Raw genomic sequence first — 13,877 nt, forward strand, 5'->3', positions numbered from 1 at the left:
CTCTTACTAGCTGTGAGCTCGAGAACGAGTTACTGAGTAGCCTTTAGTTTTCTCATTTCTACAATGGCGAAAACAAAACCTACCCTTAGCTCTTTTATAACTTAAAGGACATAATTGTGTATAAATTTGTTGGTAGATACAGTAAAGAGCTCCTGTTTTATTCCTGAGTCAGATGGGGTAATGAGGACATTGGAGAGTTGAACAAAGGAGCTCAGTGATCTGATTTAGAGTTTCAAAGGCTCTTTTGGCTGCTCTGAGAACAGATCAGGGCCAGAAGCAGAGATACCAGTCTGGAGGCCATGGTACTAAACCAGGCAAAGATAGGGATGACATGGACAAGTGTAGGAGCTGAGCATGGGAGGTGGTGAGAAGTGATTAGATTCTGGATACAGTTTAAAGACATAATTGTTGGGGTTTGCTAATGGATTAAAGGTGGGTGTGTAAGAAATAGAAGAATGGGAAGATCAGGTTTGTGAGTTGACAGTGGGTTACTTTTTTAAACATGTTACATTTAAGATGCCTGTGTGATCCAAGTGTAGATACTGACTGGGCAGTAGGACAAGCAAGTCTGGAATTCAGAGAAGGAAGTCCAGGCTAGAGAGAAAAATTGGGTACTTGTCAGCATATGTATCTGACTGTTTTGAACATGACTTACAGTAAGAAAAAGTTTGACTTTGCATTTTTTACATATATGCATATATTGTTGGTTCTCATTATACATGATAGTTCTGGTCTATAAAGTGTCCTGGAGCATAGAAGTGGTGATTACTGGACGATGGCTCCTAGGGGAAATACAGGGTTCCTACGAGTCTGTGGTCACAACATTGTTAGCTGATCACTATATAACCTTTTTTTATGTATCTTCCTGTTTAAAGCACCTTACAGTGTGTCTGTAAAATCATGGTGCACTTTTGACCGGTCACAGGAAAGCAACAAAAGATGATAGAAATGTGAAATCTGCACCAAATAAAAGGAAAACTCTCCCAGTTTCGTGCCTATTCAGTGCAGTTCGATGTGGGCTCACGCACAGATTTTTTAGGGCTCCTTAGGTAGCTAGCCCGTATAGCCTCTACAGACTCGTCACTGACTGATGGTCTACCAGAAGGGGGTTTCTCCACCAAACTGCCGGTTTCCTTCAACTGCTTATCCCACCAAGCAATGTTATTCCTATGTGGTGGCGCTTTGTTATAAACACACCGATATTCATGTTGCACTTTGGTCATGGATTCGAATTTAGCGAGCCACAGAACACACTGAACTTTCCTCTGTACTGTCCACATCTCGACTGGCATGGCCGTGGGCTGCTCCACTGTATACACGGTGTTATGTCATCATCTGCGCAGGCGCACATGCTGCCACATCATCCTACAGAAACTGGGAGGGTTTTTCTTTTATTTGATGCAGATTTCACATTTCTATCGTCTTTTGTTGCTTTCCTGTGACCGGTCAAAAGTGCACCATGACTTTACGGACACTGTATTTAAATTATATTTGTTGATTCATTAACATTGAACTCATGACCAACAGCATTATAACGCATGTCTGTACGAAGGTTTTATGACACGTTATTTTTTTTTTCATATGGCACATCACAGCCTTGCACTTAGGGATACTGCATAGCACTTTAGCATTATGGTTGGGAGCCCAACGGAGAGCAACAAAAGATGCCAAAAACCTTGGCACTAAATAGATTGCAATAGAGACACTTGTTTAGTGTGAGAGCTGGTATAAGAAGGCAGAGTGCTGCCTTGTTTGTCCCAGCTGGGAACGTGTGCATCAAGTGACTCAGATTTTTTGCTGCTTTGCACATGTCCACAAATGATGGTGATGGCAGTTTGAATATTGATTTTGGGGTTATAGAAAAATTTTAGCAAGTAGGAAAATTTATTGATATGGACTCTTGACTAAAGAGGACTGACTGCATTCATATCAAGTATGTATTATATGTATGTATACTTGAATTGGAACTTTGATGAACCAATAATTTATTTGATACACTCTGATATTTTATTATTTATTAAAAGTTGGTCACAACCTGTAATGGATTACAAGGTCAGTTTGAAGGGTATGGTTCAGGTTAAAACCATGAGACTGGATGAGCTAAATTACCAGTGGAGGGAAGGAACGATCATGCTTCCCTCAAGGTTAGGAAGCCAAAGTGTGGATTGAGGGGATTGTTTTTGGGCTTCCTGTGATGCTCATGTTCTTGGGTGTCCCCCAGGTGACCATCTTGGTGCTGCAGGGCCGGCTGGACGAGGCCCGGCAGATGCTTTCCAAGGAAGCCGATGCCAGTCCCACCTCTGCAGGCATGTGCCGAATCCTGGGGGACTTGATGAGGACAATGCCCGTTCTCAGCGTATGTGGACCAGCCTTGCTCTGCTGGGTCATGGGAGACGGGGTCATTAAACAAAGTGTTTGTGTGGTGACGGCACCTCACTGCATCTCTCCCGTAGCCTGGGAACACGCAGACCCTCACAGAGCTGGAGCTCAAATGGCAGCACTGGCATGAGGAATGTGAGCGGCACCTCCAGGATGGTACATTCGCCTCCAGTCCTCACCTGGAGTCTCTCTGCAAGGTGTGGGAAGGAAGTCCAGGTTGCGGTCCAAGATGCCTTCCCATAAGCCTGTGGCAACCAGCCCAGTGATGGCAGAAACTTGGTCCTCTTTGGCCAGGGCTGTCCATTCTCTATGGGGAAGGAGAGTGCTTTCAGACCAGGTACTCTCACTGAGATCAGGAGAGCTATAGAGAGCTCCCCTGGAGCTGAGGGGAAACATCTCTCTCCTCAGATCATGCTGGGAGATGACACTGCCTTGTTGGAGCAGAAGGAACTTCTGAGTAACTGGTATCATTTTCTAGTGACCCGGCTGCTATACTCTCATCCCACAGTAAGACCTATTGATCTGCACTTCTATGCCCAGGTGACTCAGAGTTCTGTGGGGGTGTGGCTGGGGAGGAGGTGTCCTGGGGCTTTGCTCCCTGCTGGGTCATTTTTCTTTTCTTTTTTTTTTCTTCAGTGAGAGAAGGCAGATAGACTCCCACATGTACCCTGACTGGGGTCCACCCAGCAAGCCCATTAGGGGGTGATGCTCTGCCCGTCTGGGGCAGTTTCATTGCTCTGTTGCTCAGCAAGTGAGCTCTTCTTAGTGCCTGAGGCAGAGGCCATGGAGCCATCCTCAGCATGCCCAGGGCCAAGTCACTCCAATCGAGCCATGGCTACAGGAGAGGAAGAGAGAAAAGTGAAAGGGAGGGGTGGAGAAGCAGATGGGTGCTTCTCCTGTGTGCCCTGACCGGTAATTGAACCCAGGACAGCCACATACCAGGCAGACACACTACCACTGAGCCAGCAGGCCAGGCCTGGGTCATTTTTAGTATGTGTCCTCATTGAGTTGAACCTCCCTGGGGACCTCATTCAGAGAATGAGTGAGTCACCATCTTTCCACAGTCTAGCCTTGACCTGTTTCTGGGAGGAGAGAGCAGCCCAGAACCTCTGGACAACATCCTGATGGCAGCCTTCGAGTTTGACATACACCAAGTGATCAAGGAGTGCAGGTAGGACCTGCTGTGCACCATTATTCTCACCATTTTTTTTTAAATGTTTATTTCTTTTTTTAAAATTTTTCTTTTATTAATTTTTAGAGAGGAGAGAGAATGAGTGAGAGAGAGTGAGAGAGAGAGAGAGAGAAGGGGGAGGGAGGAGCAGGAAGCATCAACTCCCATATGTGCCTTGACCAGGCAAGCCCAGGGTTTTGAACCGTTGACCTCAGCGTTCCAGGTCGATGCTTTATCCACTGCGCCACCACAGGTCAGGCATCTCACCATTTTTTTTTTTTTTGGTATTTTTAGAAGTTAGAAGTAGGGAGGCAGTCAGACAGACTCCCGCATGCGCCCGACCACGATCCACCCAGCATGCCACCAGGGGGCGATGCTCTGTCCATCTGGGGTGTTGCTCCATTGCAACTGGAGCCATTCTAGTGCCTGAGGCCAAGGCCATGGAGCCATCCTCAGCGCCCAGGCCAACTTTGCTCCAGTGGAGCCTGGGCTGTGGGAGGGGAAGAGTCAGAGAGGAAGGAGAGGGGGAGGGGTGGAGAAGCAGATGGACGCTTCTCCTGTGTGCCCTGGCCAGGAATCGAACTCAGGACTTCCACATGCCAGGCTGACGCTCTACCACTGAGCCAACCAGCCAGGGCCACTCACCATCTTTAGGTGTGGAACCCAGTGGCATTAAGTGTTGCACAACTGTTACGACTATCCTTTTCTAGAATGTTCCATTCCTTTTTTGTTGTTTTTTTTCAGAGACAGAGAGAGAGTCAGAGAGGGGGATAGATAGGGATAGACAGGAACGAAAAGAGATGAGAATCAACAATCATCAGTTTTTCGTTGCAACATCTTAGTTCATTGATTGCTTTCTCATATGTGCCTTGACTGTGGGCCTTCAGCAGACCGAGCAACCCCTTGCTCAAGCCAGTGACCTTGGGTCCAAGCTGGTGAGCTTTGCTCAAACCAGATGAGCCCGCACTCAAGCTGGCGACCTCGGGGTCTCAAACCTGGGTCGTCTGCATCCCAGTCCGACGCTCCATCCACTGAGCTATCACCTGGTCAGACTGTTCCATTCCTTTTTTTTTTTAAATTTTTAATTTAAAATATTTTTTTTATTTTTTAAGATTTTATTTATTCATTATAGAGAGGGGAGAGAGGGAGAGAAGGGGGAAGAGCAAGAAGCATCAACTCCCATATGTGCCTTGACCAGGCAAGCCCAGGGTTTTGAACCGGCAACCTCAGCGTTTCCAGGTTGACGCTTTATCCACTGTGCCACCACAGGTCAGGCTGTTCCATTCCTTTTTGCTGGTGTCTTAACCTTCTTTCCATAGACCTGCTTCCCTCCCCAGCCACATGCAGATAGATAATGGCTTCTCTCTGGACAAGCTTGGGGACCTTCTTGAGGTTTGAGGGGCTACCATGTTTATAACAATTTCCATTTCAGGGATGTTTACTTAAAATCACATGGCCCATAGAAGAATCAACCAATGAATGCATAAATAAGTGGAACAACAAATCAATGTTCCTTTCTCTCTCTCAAATCAAAAACAAAACAAAAAAACCTCTTGAGTGTCTTTTGATAGTCCCTGTGTAGCAAGGAGAAACTTCTTTTTTTTTTTTTTTTAAATTTTTTTTTGCATTTTTCTGAAGCTGGAAACGGGGAGGCAGTCAGACAGACTCCCGCATGTGCCCAACCGGGATCCACCGGGCATGGCCACCAGGGGGCGATGCTCCGCCCATCCGAGGCGTCACTGTGCTGCAACCAGAGCCACTCTAGCGCCTGGTGCAGAGACCACGGAGCCATCCCCAGCGCCCGGGCCATCTTTTGCTCCAGTGGAGCCTTGGCTGTGGGAGGGAAAGAGAGAGACAGAGAGGAAGGAGAAGGGGAGGGGTGGAGAAGCAGATGGGCGCTTCTCCTGTGTGCCCTGGCTGGGAATCGAACCCGGGACTTCTGTACGCCAGGCCGACGCTCTACCACTGAGCCTACCAGCCAGGGCAAGGAAAAACTTCTCACTGTGCTCCTAAACATCCTGGCTCATCACTGTCCCTCCTATTTTTTTTTCTTTTTTTAATCAGAAATGAAACAATGGGTGACATTGTTTAATGAGAACACATAGGTTTCAGGTAAATATGTCTATGGAATTTGAACTGTTGATTGTATTGTGTGCCCATTAAGCAAAGGATGTGTGGGGTTCCTGCTCATTTCTCATTCATGTGGGCCATGTCTTCTCACCCTGACTTTCCTTCTTACCTTGGTGTCTGAATCTACAGTATTGCCCTAAGCAACTGGTGGTTTGTAGCCCATCTCACTGACCTACTGGATCACTGCAAACTCCTCCAGTCGCACAACCTCTAGTAAGTGTGCATGGCAACACCCACCCCTCTATCTCCACCACCCAGGCCCTCAAGGGGTGAGCTAAAAGGGGTGTTAGGCTGTGGAAGGGGGGCCTGAATGGAGCAGCAGACCAAGAGTCTTGGTCTCATGTTAATGTTTTATTCTAGCTTTGGATCCAACATGAGAGAGTTCCTCCTGCTAGAATATGCTTCAGGGCTGTTTGCTCATCACAGGTAGGAAGGCCCCAAGGCGTAACAGGAGCAAGCTCCCTATTTTTCTTTATTTTTTTTTTTAGGTGAGAGGAGGGGAGATAGTGAGGCCGACTCCCACATGTGTCCCAACTGGAATCTACCCACCAAACCTATCTATTACTGATGCTGGAGTACTGAGCTATTTTTAGCACCTGAGGCTATTGTGCTCTGACAAGAGATAGTGCCTGGGGCCATGCTTGAACCAATCAAGCCACTGGCTGCAGGAGGGGAAGAGAGAGAGAATGGGGAGAGGGAGGAGGGGAGAAGCAGGTGGTTGTTTCTTCTGTGTGCCCTGACTGGGCATTGAATGCGGACGTCCATTTTCTGGGCCGATGCTCTATCCACTGAGCCACTGGCCAGGGCCAACAGGGTACTCTTTAATGTTCGGGAACCATTGGAATTTGGACTGCATTCTCTCCAGTCTGGTTTCCTGCAGGCTATAGTGGTCTGGAGATGAATCATCCTGGGTGATGCCAGGGCTCCACAGCAGGACCTATACTCACCAGTATTTGTCTGTTATCCTTGGACCTTTGCAGCCTGTGGCAACTGGGGGTGGATTACTTTGACTACTGCCCTGAACTGGGCCGAGTGTCCTTAGAGCTGTACATTGAGCGCATCCCTCTGACCACTGAGCAGAAAGCCCTAAAGGTGCTACGGATTTGTGAGCAGCGGCAGATGACTGAGCAAGGTGAGTCAGCCTTCCTCTCAGGACAGCCCTGTGTGTGCATGCCATGCCCACTAGACTAGAGGCTGGCAGTGGGTGGATGCCAAGAAATAAGCCAATACACAGGGACGTTACTGGGAAGGGAGAAAGAACTAGGGATCCTTTGGGACCTAGATGCAATTGAGTACATTGCCCTAATTTTCCCCCATTGATTTGAGAGAGAGAAGGGGTGGGGAAGGAGAGAGAGAGAAGCATCAACTTTTTGTTCCAGTTAGTTCCATTTTGCTGTGCACTCACTGCCTGCTTCTCATATGTGCCCTGACTTGGGTCAAACCTACAACCTCAACATGCTGGGACAACGCTCCATCCATTGGGCCACCTGGCTAGGGCCGCATGTTGCCTTTTAAAAAGGTTCCCAACCCACTTTTCTCATACTTAACTCCAAGAGGTCAGGGCTGGGGGTCAGCTTTCAGTTCACCTATCCTAATTGAGTTGCTGTTGTTAGTTAAGGGTTGCTCTGGGGAAGCAGGATTAGAGGTGTCTTGGGAAGAACAGCAAGGAAATGAGGTTTGCCCCTTCTCACTGTTAAGTGATAAAAACCTAAGTTATTCTTCCCAGAGGCACTCACATGTTTATAACTGTGAAAGCATATGTCATTCGAGACCCAAGGGATAATGGGATTTGGGGCACCTGGACAGAAAATGGAAGAGCTGATCTGTGGGGAGCAATAAATATCTTATTGCCACCCCTGAAATCTCACCAAGCCAGTCCTGGCAGGGTGGGTCATACTGTTACTAGTCAGGAGACAGTTTATAACCCCTCATTTCCCTGTACTGCTGACCACTCTGTATTTGGAGCCTGTGTGGGAGGCTATGGAACACTGAGGAGGTGGGAATGTGCTGCTATCCCAAGCAAGGTTTTGGAGTAGAGTGATTTGTAGGGTGAAAGGTTCATCATTCTCTTTTCACCTGCAAAGTTCGCAGCATTTGTAAGATCTTAGCCATGAAAGCTGTCCGCAACAATCGCCTGGGGTCCGCTCTCTCTTGGAGCATTCGAGCCAAAGATGCTGCCTTTGCCACACTGGTGTCAGACAGGTGAGTTCAACCCCTGACATTTCCCGGGACTGAGAAGTTGGGAGGCTGAGGAGGTGGGCCTGGGACTGCTACTCTGATCTCCAGGCTGGCCTTGCAGGTTCCTCAGGGATTACTGTGAGCGAGGCTGGTTTTCTGATTTGGATCTCATTGACAACCTGGGGCCGGCCATGATGCTCAGTGATCGACTGACATTCCTGGGTGAGTTTCTCTGGGCTCTGTCCCCGGACTTTTGGCATAAATGGACAATTATGTAGATTGTAGGGACTGCAATATTCTAGACTTCTCCAATATTTCCTTTCTGTTGAGCCCAAACTCCAAACTACATAGAACCCTGTGTGCTAGACTTGGCAAAGCATATTTTTTAGTAATTTTATTTTCCAGTAATTTCAAACTTAGAGAAAAGTTGCAAAAGTAGTGTAAGGAACAAGAATTGTAATACACACTTTACCTAGATTCTCTAGTTTGTTGGGGTTATTTTTGCCTCATTTATCATTCTTAGTCAGTTAATTGGGTTGTTTTAGAACAATTTGAAAGTAAGTTGGAGACATTGTTCCCTTTCTCCATAAATACTTTAGTATGTATTTCCTAAGAACATTCTTTTATATAACCACATGTATCAAAATCTGGAGTCAGTGTTGGTATAATACGCTCATCTGATCCAAAGAGTTATTCTTTTTTTTTTTTCTCTGAAGTTGGAAACGGGGAGGCAGTCAGACTCCCGCATGTGCCCAACGGGGATCCACCCGGCATGCCCACCAGGGGGCATTGCTCTGTTGCAACCAGAGCCATTCCAGCACCTGAGGCAGAGGCCAGAGTCATCCTCAGTGCCCGGGCCAACTTTGCTCCAATGGAGCCTTGGCCGCGGGAGGGTTAAGAGACAGACAGAGAGGAAGGAGAGGGGGAGGGGTGGAAAAGCAGATGGGTGCTTTTCCTGTGTGCCCTGCCCGGGAATTGAACCCAGGACTCCTGCAGGCCAGGCCGACGCTATACCACTTACCACTGAGCCAACTGGCCAGGGCCTGATCCAGAGTTATTCTGATTACATGTATCAGTAATGTCCTTTATCATGTGCAGGTTCATGAATCTAGTCCTGTCTTTTTATTAAGTGCCTTTGAGCTTCTTGGTGCTTCTTAACCTTGACATTTTGGAGTCAGTTTAGCTCTGCTGTAGAAGGTCCTGCCCTTGCCTGCCCTGTGGTGGTGCAGTGGATAAAGCATCGACCTAGGATGCTAGGGTTGCTGGTTTGAAACCCTGGGCTTGCCTGGTCAAGGCACATATGGGAGTTGATGCTTCCTGTTCCTCCCTCCCATCCCCAATTAATAAAATCCTTTAAAAAATGTCCTGGGTAGCTCAATTGGTGCATTGCGACAGCAAGGTTGTAGGTTTGAATTCCTGGTCAGGACAAATACAATAATCAGCCAATGAAATAAGTGGAATAAGAAGTCGATGTCTCTCTCTGCCCCCCTCCTCCCCTCGCTCCCTCTTCTTCTCTCCCTTTCCCTTATAGAATGTGAGTTTGGGTTTATCTGATGTTTCCTCATAATCAGATTTAGATTGTTTTGGGGCAGGAATGCCACTGATGTGATATGTCCTCAGTGCTCTGTGTACCCTTGGTGGAGTTTGCTTTGATCACAAATGGCATCCAACAAGTGTCTCTTGTATCGAGCATTGACTTTCCCTTTGATTTAATAATTTATGCAGAGCTACTTCAGAATTATTTAAATGTCTTGTTCCTCATCAAACTTTCACCCACTAATTTTAGTAGCTACTGTGATTTTCTGAGGCTCTAATTGGTTTTAGTTGGCATTCCACCATACTGAAGGCTGTCCTTTTATTCTTTTATTTACATCAGTAATGGACTCGTATTTATTTTGTCCAATCTGCTATAACTCGTTACTAGTTTTTTTTAATGCTTGTATTCTCCCAGGTTTGGAGGATTGCAGTCCCTTCAAAGTGTGTATTTTGAATCTTTTTGTGGTCTTGTTGGCCCCTGAGCTTGGGATCCAGCTTTGGAAGACTCTCCAGACCAGCCATCCATAGAGCAGGAGTCTGTCTTTGCTTGTGTAGGCCAGAGGTGACCTAGTACTCTTTTCTCAATAGGAAAGTATCGCGAATTCCACCGGTTATATGGGGACAAGCATTTTGTTGATGCAGCTTCTCTTCTCCTGTCACTGATGACTTCTCAGATTGCCCCACGCTCTTTCTGGATGACACTTCTAACAGATGCCCTACCCCTTTTGGAACAGAAACAGGTACAGGTTGAGCTCACAGTGCTTTGCTTTGCTTTTTGTAGTTTTTGACAATGCTTCATTCTATAGCTGGTGCAGATGCATCAACACACATCATCTCCTAGGAAAGTCTCCCCCATTGCACCCACTCTGATAATCTAATATCCACACAAGAAAAACAGCTTAATTTGAAATGAGGCAGTTGCCTACTGACCATATCCAGCCCATGGCTGGGAATGAGAATAGGGCTGCACATACAAGTATGCCCCTCCAAGGCATGCCTCTGAACTTTGGCCCAAGCAGGCCTTAGGTACTCCTTGGCTGGGAACAGCTAAGCAAAGCATTCTTTCTTCCTAGGTGATTTTTTCAGCAGAGCAAACATACGAGCTGCTGAGATGTCTGGAGGACTTGACTTCAGGAAGACCAGTGCATGGAGAACCTGATGCCCAGCAACTCCAGGTCATTTTAGCCTTCTGGGTTGGTTTCATAATGGAGATGAGAAAAGGTTCCCTCTATCCCCGGCTCCCCTGATCTCCTTCCACAAACACTGGCCCCTTACAAACTCATGTACCTCTTAAATTATCTTTAACTTATACCTGTTGTTCTTTTAGGAAAAGATGGGTTGATTCTAGTGTTCTGAGCTATTTTTTTTCCTGTCAATCAATTGCATCTGTCCTTTGCATTTTGTTCTTACATTGTGAACTTGCTGGAAGCAATTGCTAAGTGTTAAAAATCATCTCTACCTGCCTTTGGATTAGGTAGAGCCCTTGGGAGCTTTAAGGGAGGATCACTTTCTGTTGTGCCTCATGCTGGCTCTCTTTGCTCTTAGGACGATGACATAGAGACCACCAAAGTGGAAATACTGAGACTTTCTCTTGCACGGAATCTGGCCCGGGCGATTATAAAGGAAGGCTCATTGGGAGGTTCCTGAGGCTAGTGGAGAGCTGCTCCAGCATGATGTCTTTGAATGACAATGTATGTACAATAAAAAAAATAAATATTTTCTTTTGTAAATAAAAGGCAAGTTCTTAGAAAGTTCAGCCAGGGAGTTTTTATATACCTCCCCTGTGAATCTGAGGTAGTAAAAATTTTAAAAATACTTATGTTCTCTGACATGGAACTGACTTTCCTAAGAGAAAAGGGTGCCCACAAGTTATGGTGAGTGCAGTGCCCTTCTGAAGGCAGGAGCCTTCAGTGGTTTACTTGTGCTTCTGAAATCTGGCCTCACCTCAGAATCATCCAAAACACAGATCTGTTAACTTTCCGGTTATTTCCTTTAAAAAAAAAATAGGTCCACGAACCTGTACTTTTTACCAAAAATCTAGGTGATGCCTAAATTTGGGATTCCTAAGTGATGCTCCCCCCCCACCACCACAGGTGAATGGTGTCTGTATTAGAAGGATTCCAAATAGGATGAAAATGGTTTTATTTAACATGCAGCAAAATAAGGGCAGCAAAGTTAGTATATCCAATATAGCGGTTTGTCACGAAACAGTGACCTCAACAGTTAACACTCATAAATCATTTTAATGTCTAAAGCTTATTATAAAGGTACATGTCCATGGATTAGTCCCATAAACTTTCCCAGGGCTACAGCAGCCATTTCTGGAAAGCTCTTGAATTTATTCCTTAAGTAGTGAAATCAATTCACTTTTGACCTACCCTAACAAAGCAGTGAAACCTGCTTTCTAAAGATGAGAGGAGAGAGGGAAAGACCTCTTGATAGAGAGTAGGGAAGCCTGGCAAGGAATAGGGAGGGATCAGGTAAATGAGGCTTGTGCCACCTTTCCCTGGAGATGGCTCTGAGCTGTCCCAACTCCACTCAGATGAGCTGTGTGCTCTCTCCCCAGCTGGTGGCTCTCATTTTCCTGTTGCCCTGTGAGGCACAGAGTCTGGGACAAGGTAGCTGGGACTGAGCACTATTGAAGTATTAGGGTCTGGTGACTCAATTCAAGCTTGGCCCCCAATCTCACCACCTCCAGACCCAGCATCTCGCTAACAGTACCACTCACCAGCTGAGGACAGTCCATTTCTGAGCAGCAGGTAAGTCTAGTGCAGTGTGCTAGACTCAGGCCTTCTGTTCCTGATTGGATGCCATACTACAGGCCAGCCAGGGAAGTGGGGGGCAGAGCAGGAGGACAGAGGTGGGCAGTTGTCCTCCCTTCAGAGACTTGAAGGGCAAGACAGCAGTTTCCTTCATGCCAAGCAAGAGGTAGTGAGTAGGCTGGCCTGTTCCACAGTGGGGGCACACACTTCCCAGAAGCTTCCGAATGCCTGCTTCCAGAGAAGGGGAAATACTAACTGCTTCTCTTCCATTTTCTCTCCTCTCTCTTGTCCTTAGCTTAGGCTAGCTTGAGGCTAAATTGTATTTCTAACTGGGTTCCATATCTTGCTGAGATTCCATAGAACACAGCCTGTCGTTGCCAGGGACAAGCACACACTTATCCAGTGGCCATTCCAGGCTGATGCTGCCTGTGGAAGGCAGCAGACCAACTCCTTTCTCTGCCCAGGCCTGTTTGGGACCACTGGGCTTTGCCCACCTTCCTGGAGGTAGGAATAGGAACCTGCCAGCAGGGAAAGCATAGAGTAGTGGGATGGGGATATGAGGACATGGTCCTTGAGGAGGACCCCCCAAGTCTCTTTAGAGACCTCCCTTGTGGCATCAGGGGATGCCAGCTGGGGGTGGATCTACTCCAGTCTTAGGTCCTACTTTTAAGGGCAATACTGCAGAGTCTGAGGCTACATCCCACCACACAGTACATGGCCACTTCTAGTCACACAGGTAGATAAAAACAGGTCCTTTTAAGGGGCCAAAAGTGGAAAGGCCATCACAGCAGCAGCTCAGCTCCTGGCAGCAATGCCCAGGGCCCCTGTTCCATACCAAAGCTCTAAGCACAGCGGTTAGGACATGGAGAATGACTGGACCCGGAGAGCCTTCCTGTCTCGGGGCAGCCTGCTTGGGCTTCAAAGAGATGACAGCATCCTCCAGGGTCATAGGTTCCCCCATTGCTCCACAGGCGGGAACTGGTCCACCTCACCCACCTGTGTGCTCAGCTGCTCACCCAGGGTGAAAGTCAGCCTATACCGAAGCCTTGCCTTCTCCTGTGACAGAGGGACAGATTCCATTACCTCAAGCCTTTCTGTGCTAGACCCATCCTTGCTTAATGAATCAGGATAGGGAAGGGACAGGGTTAACGCTATAGAACCACAACACTTTTGGTTGGGAGGTGGTAGCCCCAAGGTACCAATCTGGGGCTTCTAGTTTACCTTCAGTGGATTAGCCAGCAGCATGACCTGGGTGATGGCTGCAGGTGGCTGGATGGGGCTAAATGGAGAAAGTTCTGTCCCAGAGGGCGGCTGCAACTTCACTTTCATTGACTAAAGAGGAAGAGAGATGGCTGGTGCTGAGATAGAACCCAACATGGTCACAGTGGACACACGCTACTATCTGCTGGCCACTGATATCCTCAACAAGGTGGGTTCAAGATAAAGATAATTTCTGCCTCTAGAGGCTCCAGTAAGTACCTTGGGCACTGCGGCCTGCAGCACGATGTTCTTGATAGGCAAGGGAGCTGTATTTAGCATGGACACAACCACCACCAGCACATCAGGCCGTCCTGGTGGACACTCCTTGGCAAAGTGGAAGAGGATGCGGAAGCCATTTTTATCATAAGCTGTCACAGGAAGTGCGTTGCCTATAAAAAGGAAGCATATGAGTGTAGGAGAGAAAGGGTTAGCTATCCCCAACAGAGCCCTGGGGGTGGCCA

General features: G+C 47.3%; 3 protein-coding genes across 7 annotated transcripts in view; 1 reads left to right on the top strand and 2 right to left on the bottom strand.

Moving 5' to 3' along the window:
• Window positions 1–11,150, top strand: part of NUP85 (nucleoporin 85) — a 46,572-nt gene extending 35,422 nt beyond the window's left edge. The window contains exons 8-19 of one of the 2 annotated variants that reach the window (XM_066234006.1): window positions 2,222–2,356; window positions 2,454–2,576; window positions 2,788–2,886; window positions 3,444–3,550; window positions 5,810–5,893; window positions 6,041–6,106; window positions 6,661–6,812; window positions 7,765–7,882; window positions 7,980–8,080; window positions 9,983–10,134; window positions 10,468–10,569; window positions 10,940–11,150. In XM_066234006.1, the coding sequence (XP_066090103.1) occupies window positions 2,222–2,356; window positions 2,454–2,576; window positions 2,788–2,886; window positions 3,444–3,550; window positions 5,810–5,893; window positions 6,041–6,106; window positions 6,661–6,812; window positions 7,765–7,882; window positions 7,980–8,080; window positions 9,983–10,134; window positions 10,468–10,569; window positions 10,940–11,041 (1,341 nt within the window). In that variant the 3' untranslated portion in view covers window positions 11,042–11,150. Of the gene's footprint in view, window positions 1–2,221; window positions 2,357–2,453; window positions 2,577–2,787; window positions 2,920–3,443; window positions 3,551–5,809; window positions 5,894–6,040; window positions 6,107–6,660; window positions 6,813–7,764; window positions 7,883–7,979; window positions 8,081–9,982; window positions 10,135–10,467; window positions 10,570–10,939 lie in introns of both variants that reach the window. The other variant, XM_066234005.1, reaches the window with a different exon arrangement.
• The window catches only part of GGA3 (golgi associated, gamma adaptin ear containing, ARF binding protein 3), a 35,222-nt gene continuing 23,899 nt past the window's right edge, over window positions 2,555–13,877 (bottom strand). The window contains exons 15-18 of one of the 4 annotated variants that reach the window (XM_066234002.1): window positions 13,636–13,805; window positions 13,378–13,488; window positions 13,153–13,212; window positions 11,339–11,384 (exon numbers count right to left, since the gene is read on the bottom strand). In XM_066234002.1, coding sequence (XP_066090099.1) covers window positions 11,346–11,384; window positions 13,153–13,212; window positions 13,378–13,488; window positions 13,636–13,805 — 380 coding nt within the window. In that variant the 3' untranslated portion in view covers window positions 11,339–11,345. Of the gene's footprint in view, window positions 2,687–11,338; window positions 11,385–11,519; window positions 13,213–13,377; window positions 13,489–13,635; window positions 13,806–13,877 lie in introns of those variants that run through there. The other 3 variants (XM_066234000.1, XM_066234001.1, XM_066234004.1) reach the window with 3 other exon arrangements.
• Window positions 4,572–13,877, bottom strand: part of SLC25A19 (solute carrier family 25 member 19) — a 62,635-nt gene continuing 53,329 nt past the window's right edge. The window contains exon 8 of the mRNA XM_066234011.1: window positions 4,572–4,593. The gene's annotated coding sequence lies outside the window, so the exon portion shown is untranslated. The remainder of the gene's footprint in view (window positions 4,594–13,877) is intronic.

The sequence above is a fragment of the Saccopteryx bilineata genome, chromosome 6, assembly GCF_036850765.1.
Source record: "Saccopteryx bilineata isolate mSacBil1 chromosome 6, mSacBil1_pri_phased_curated, whole genome shotgun sequence".
NCBI lineage: Eukaryota > Metazoa > Chordata > Mammalia > Chiroptera > Emballonuridae > Saccopteryx > Saccopteryx bilineata.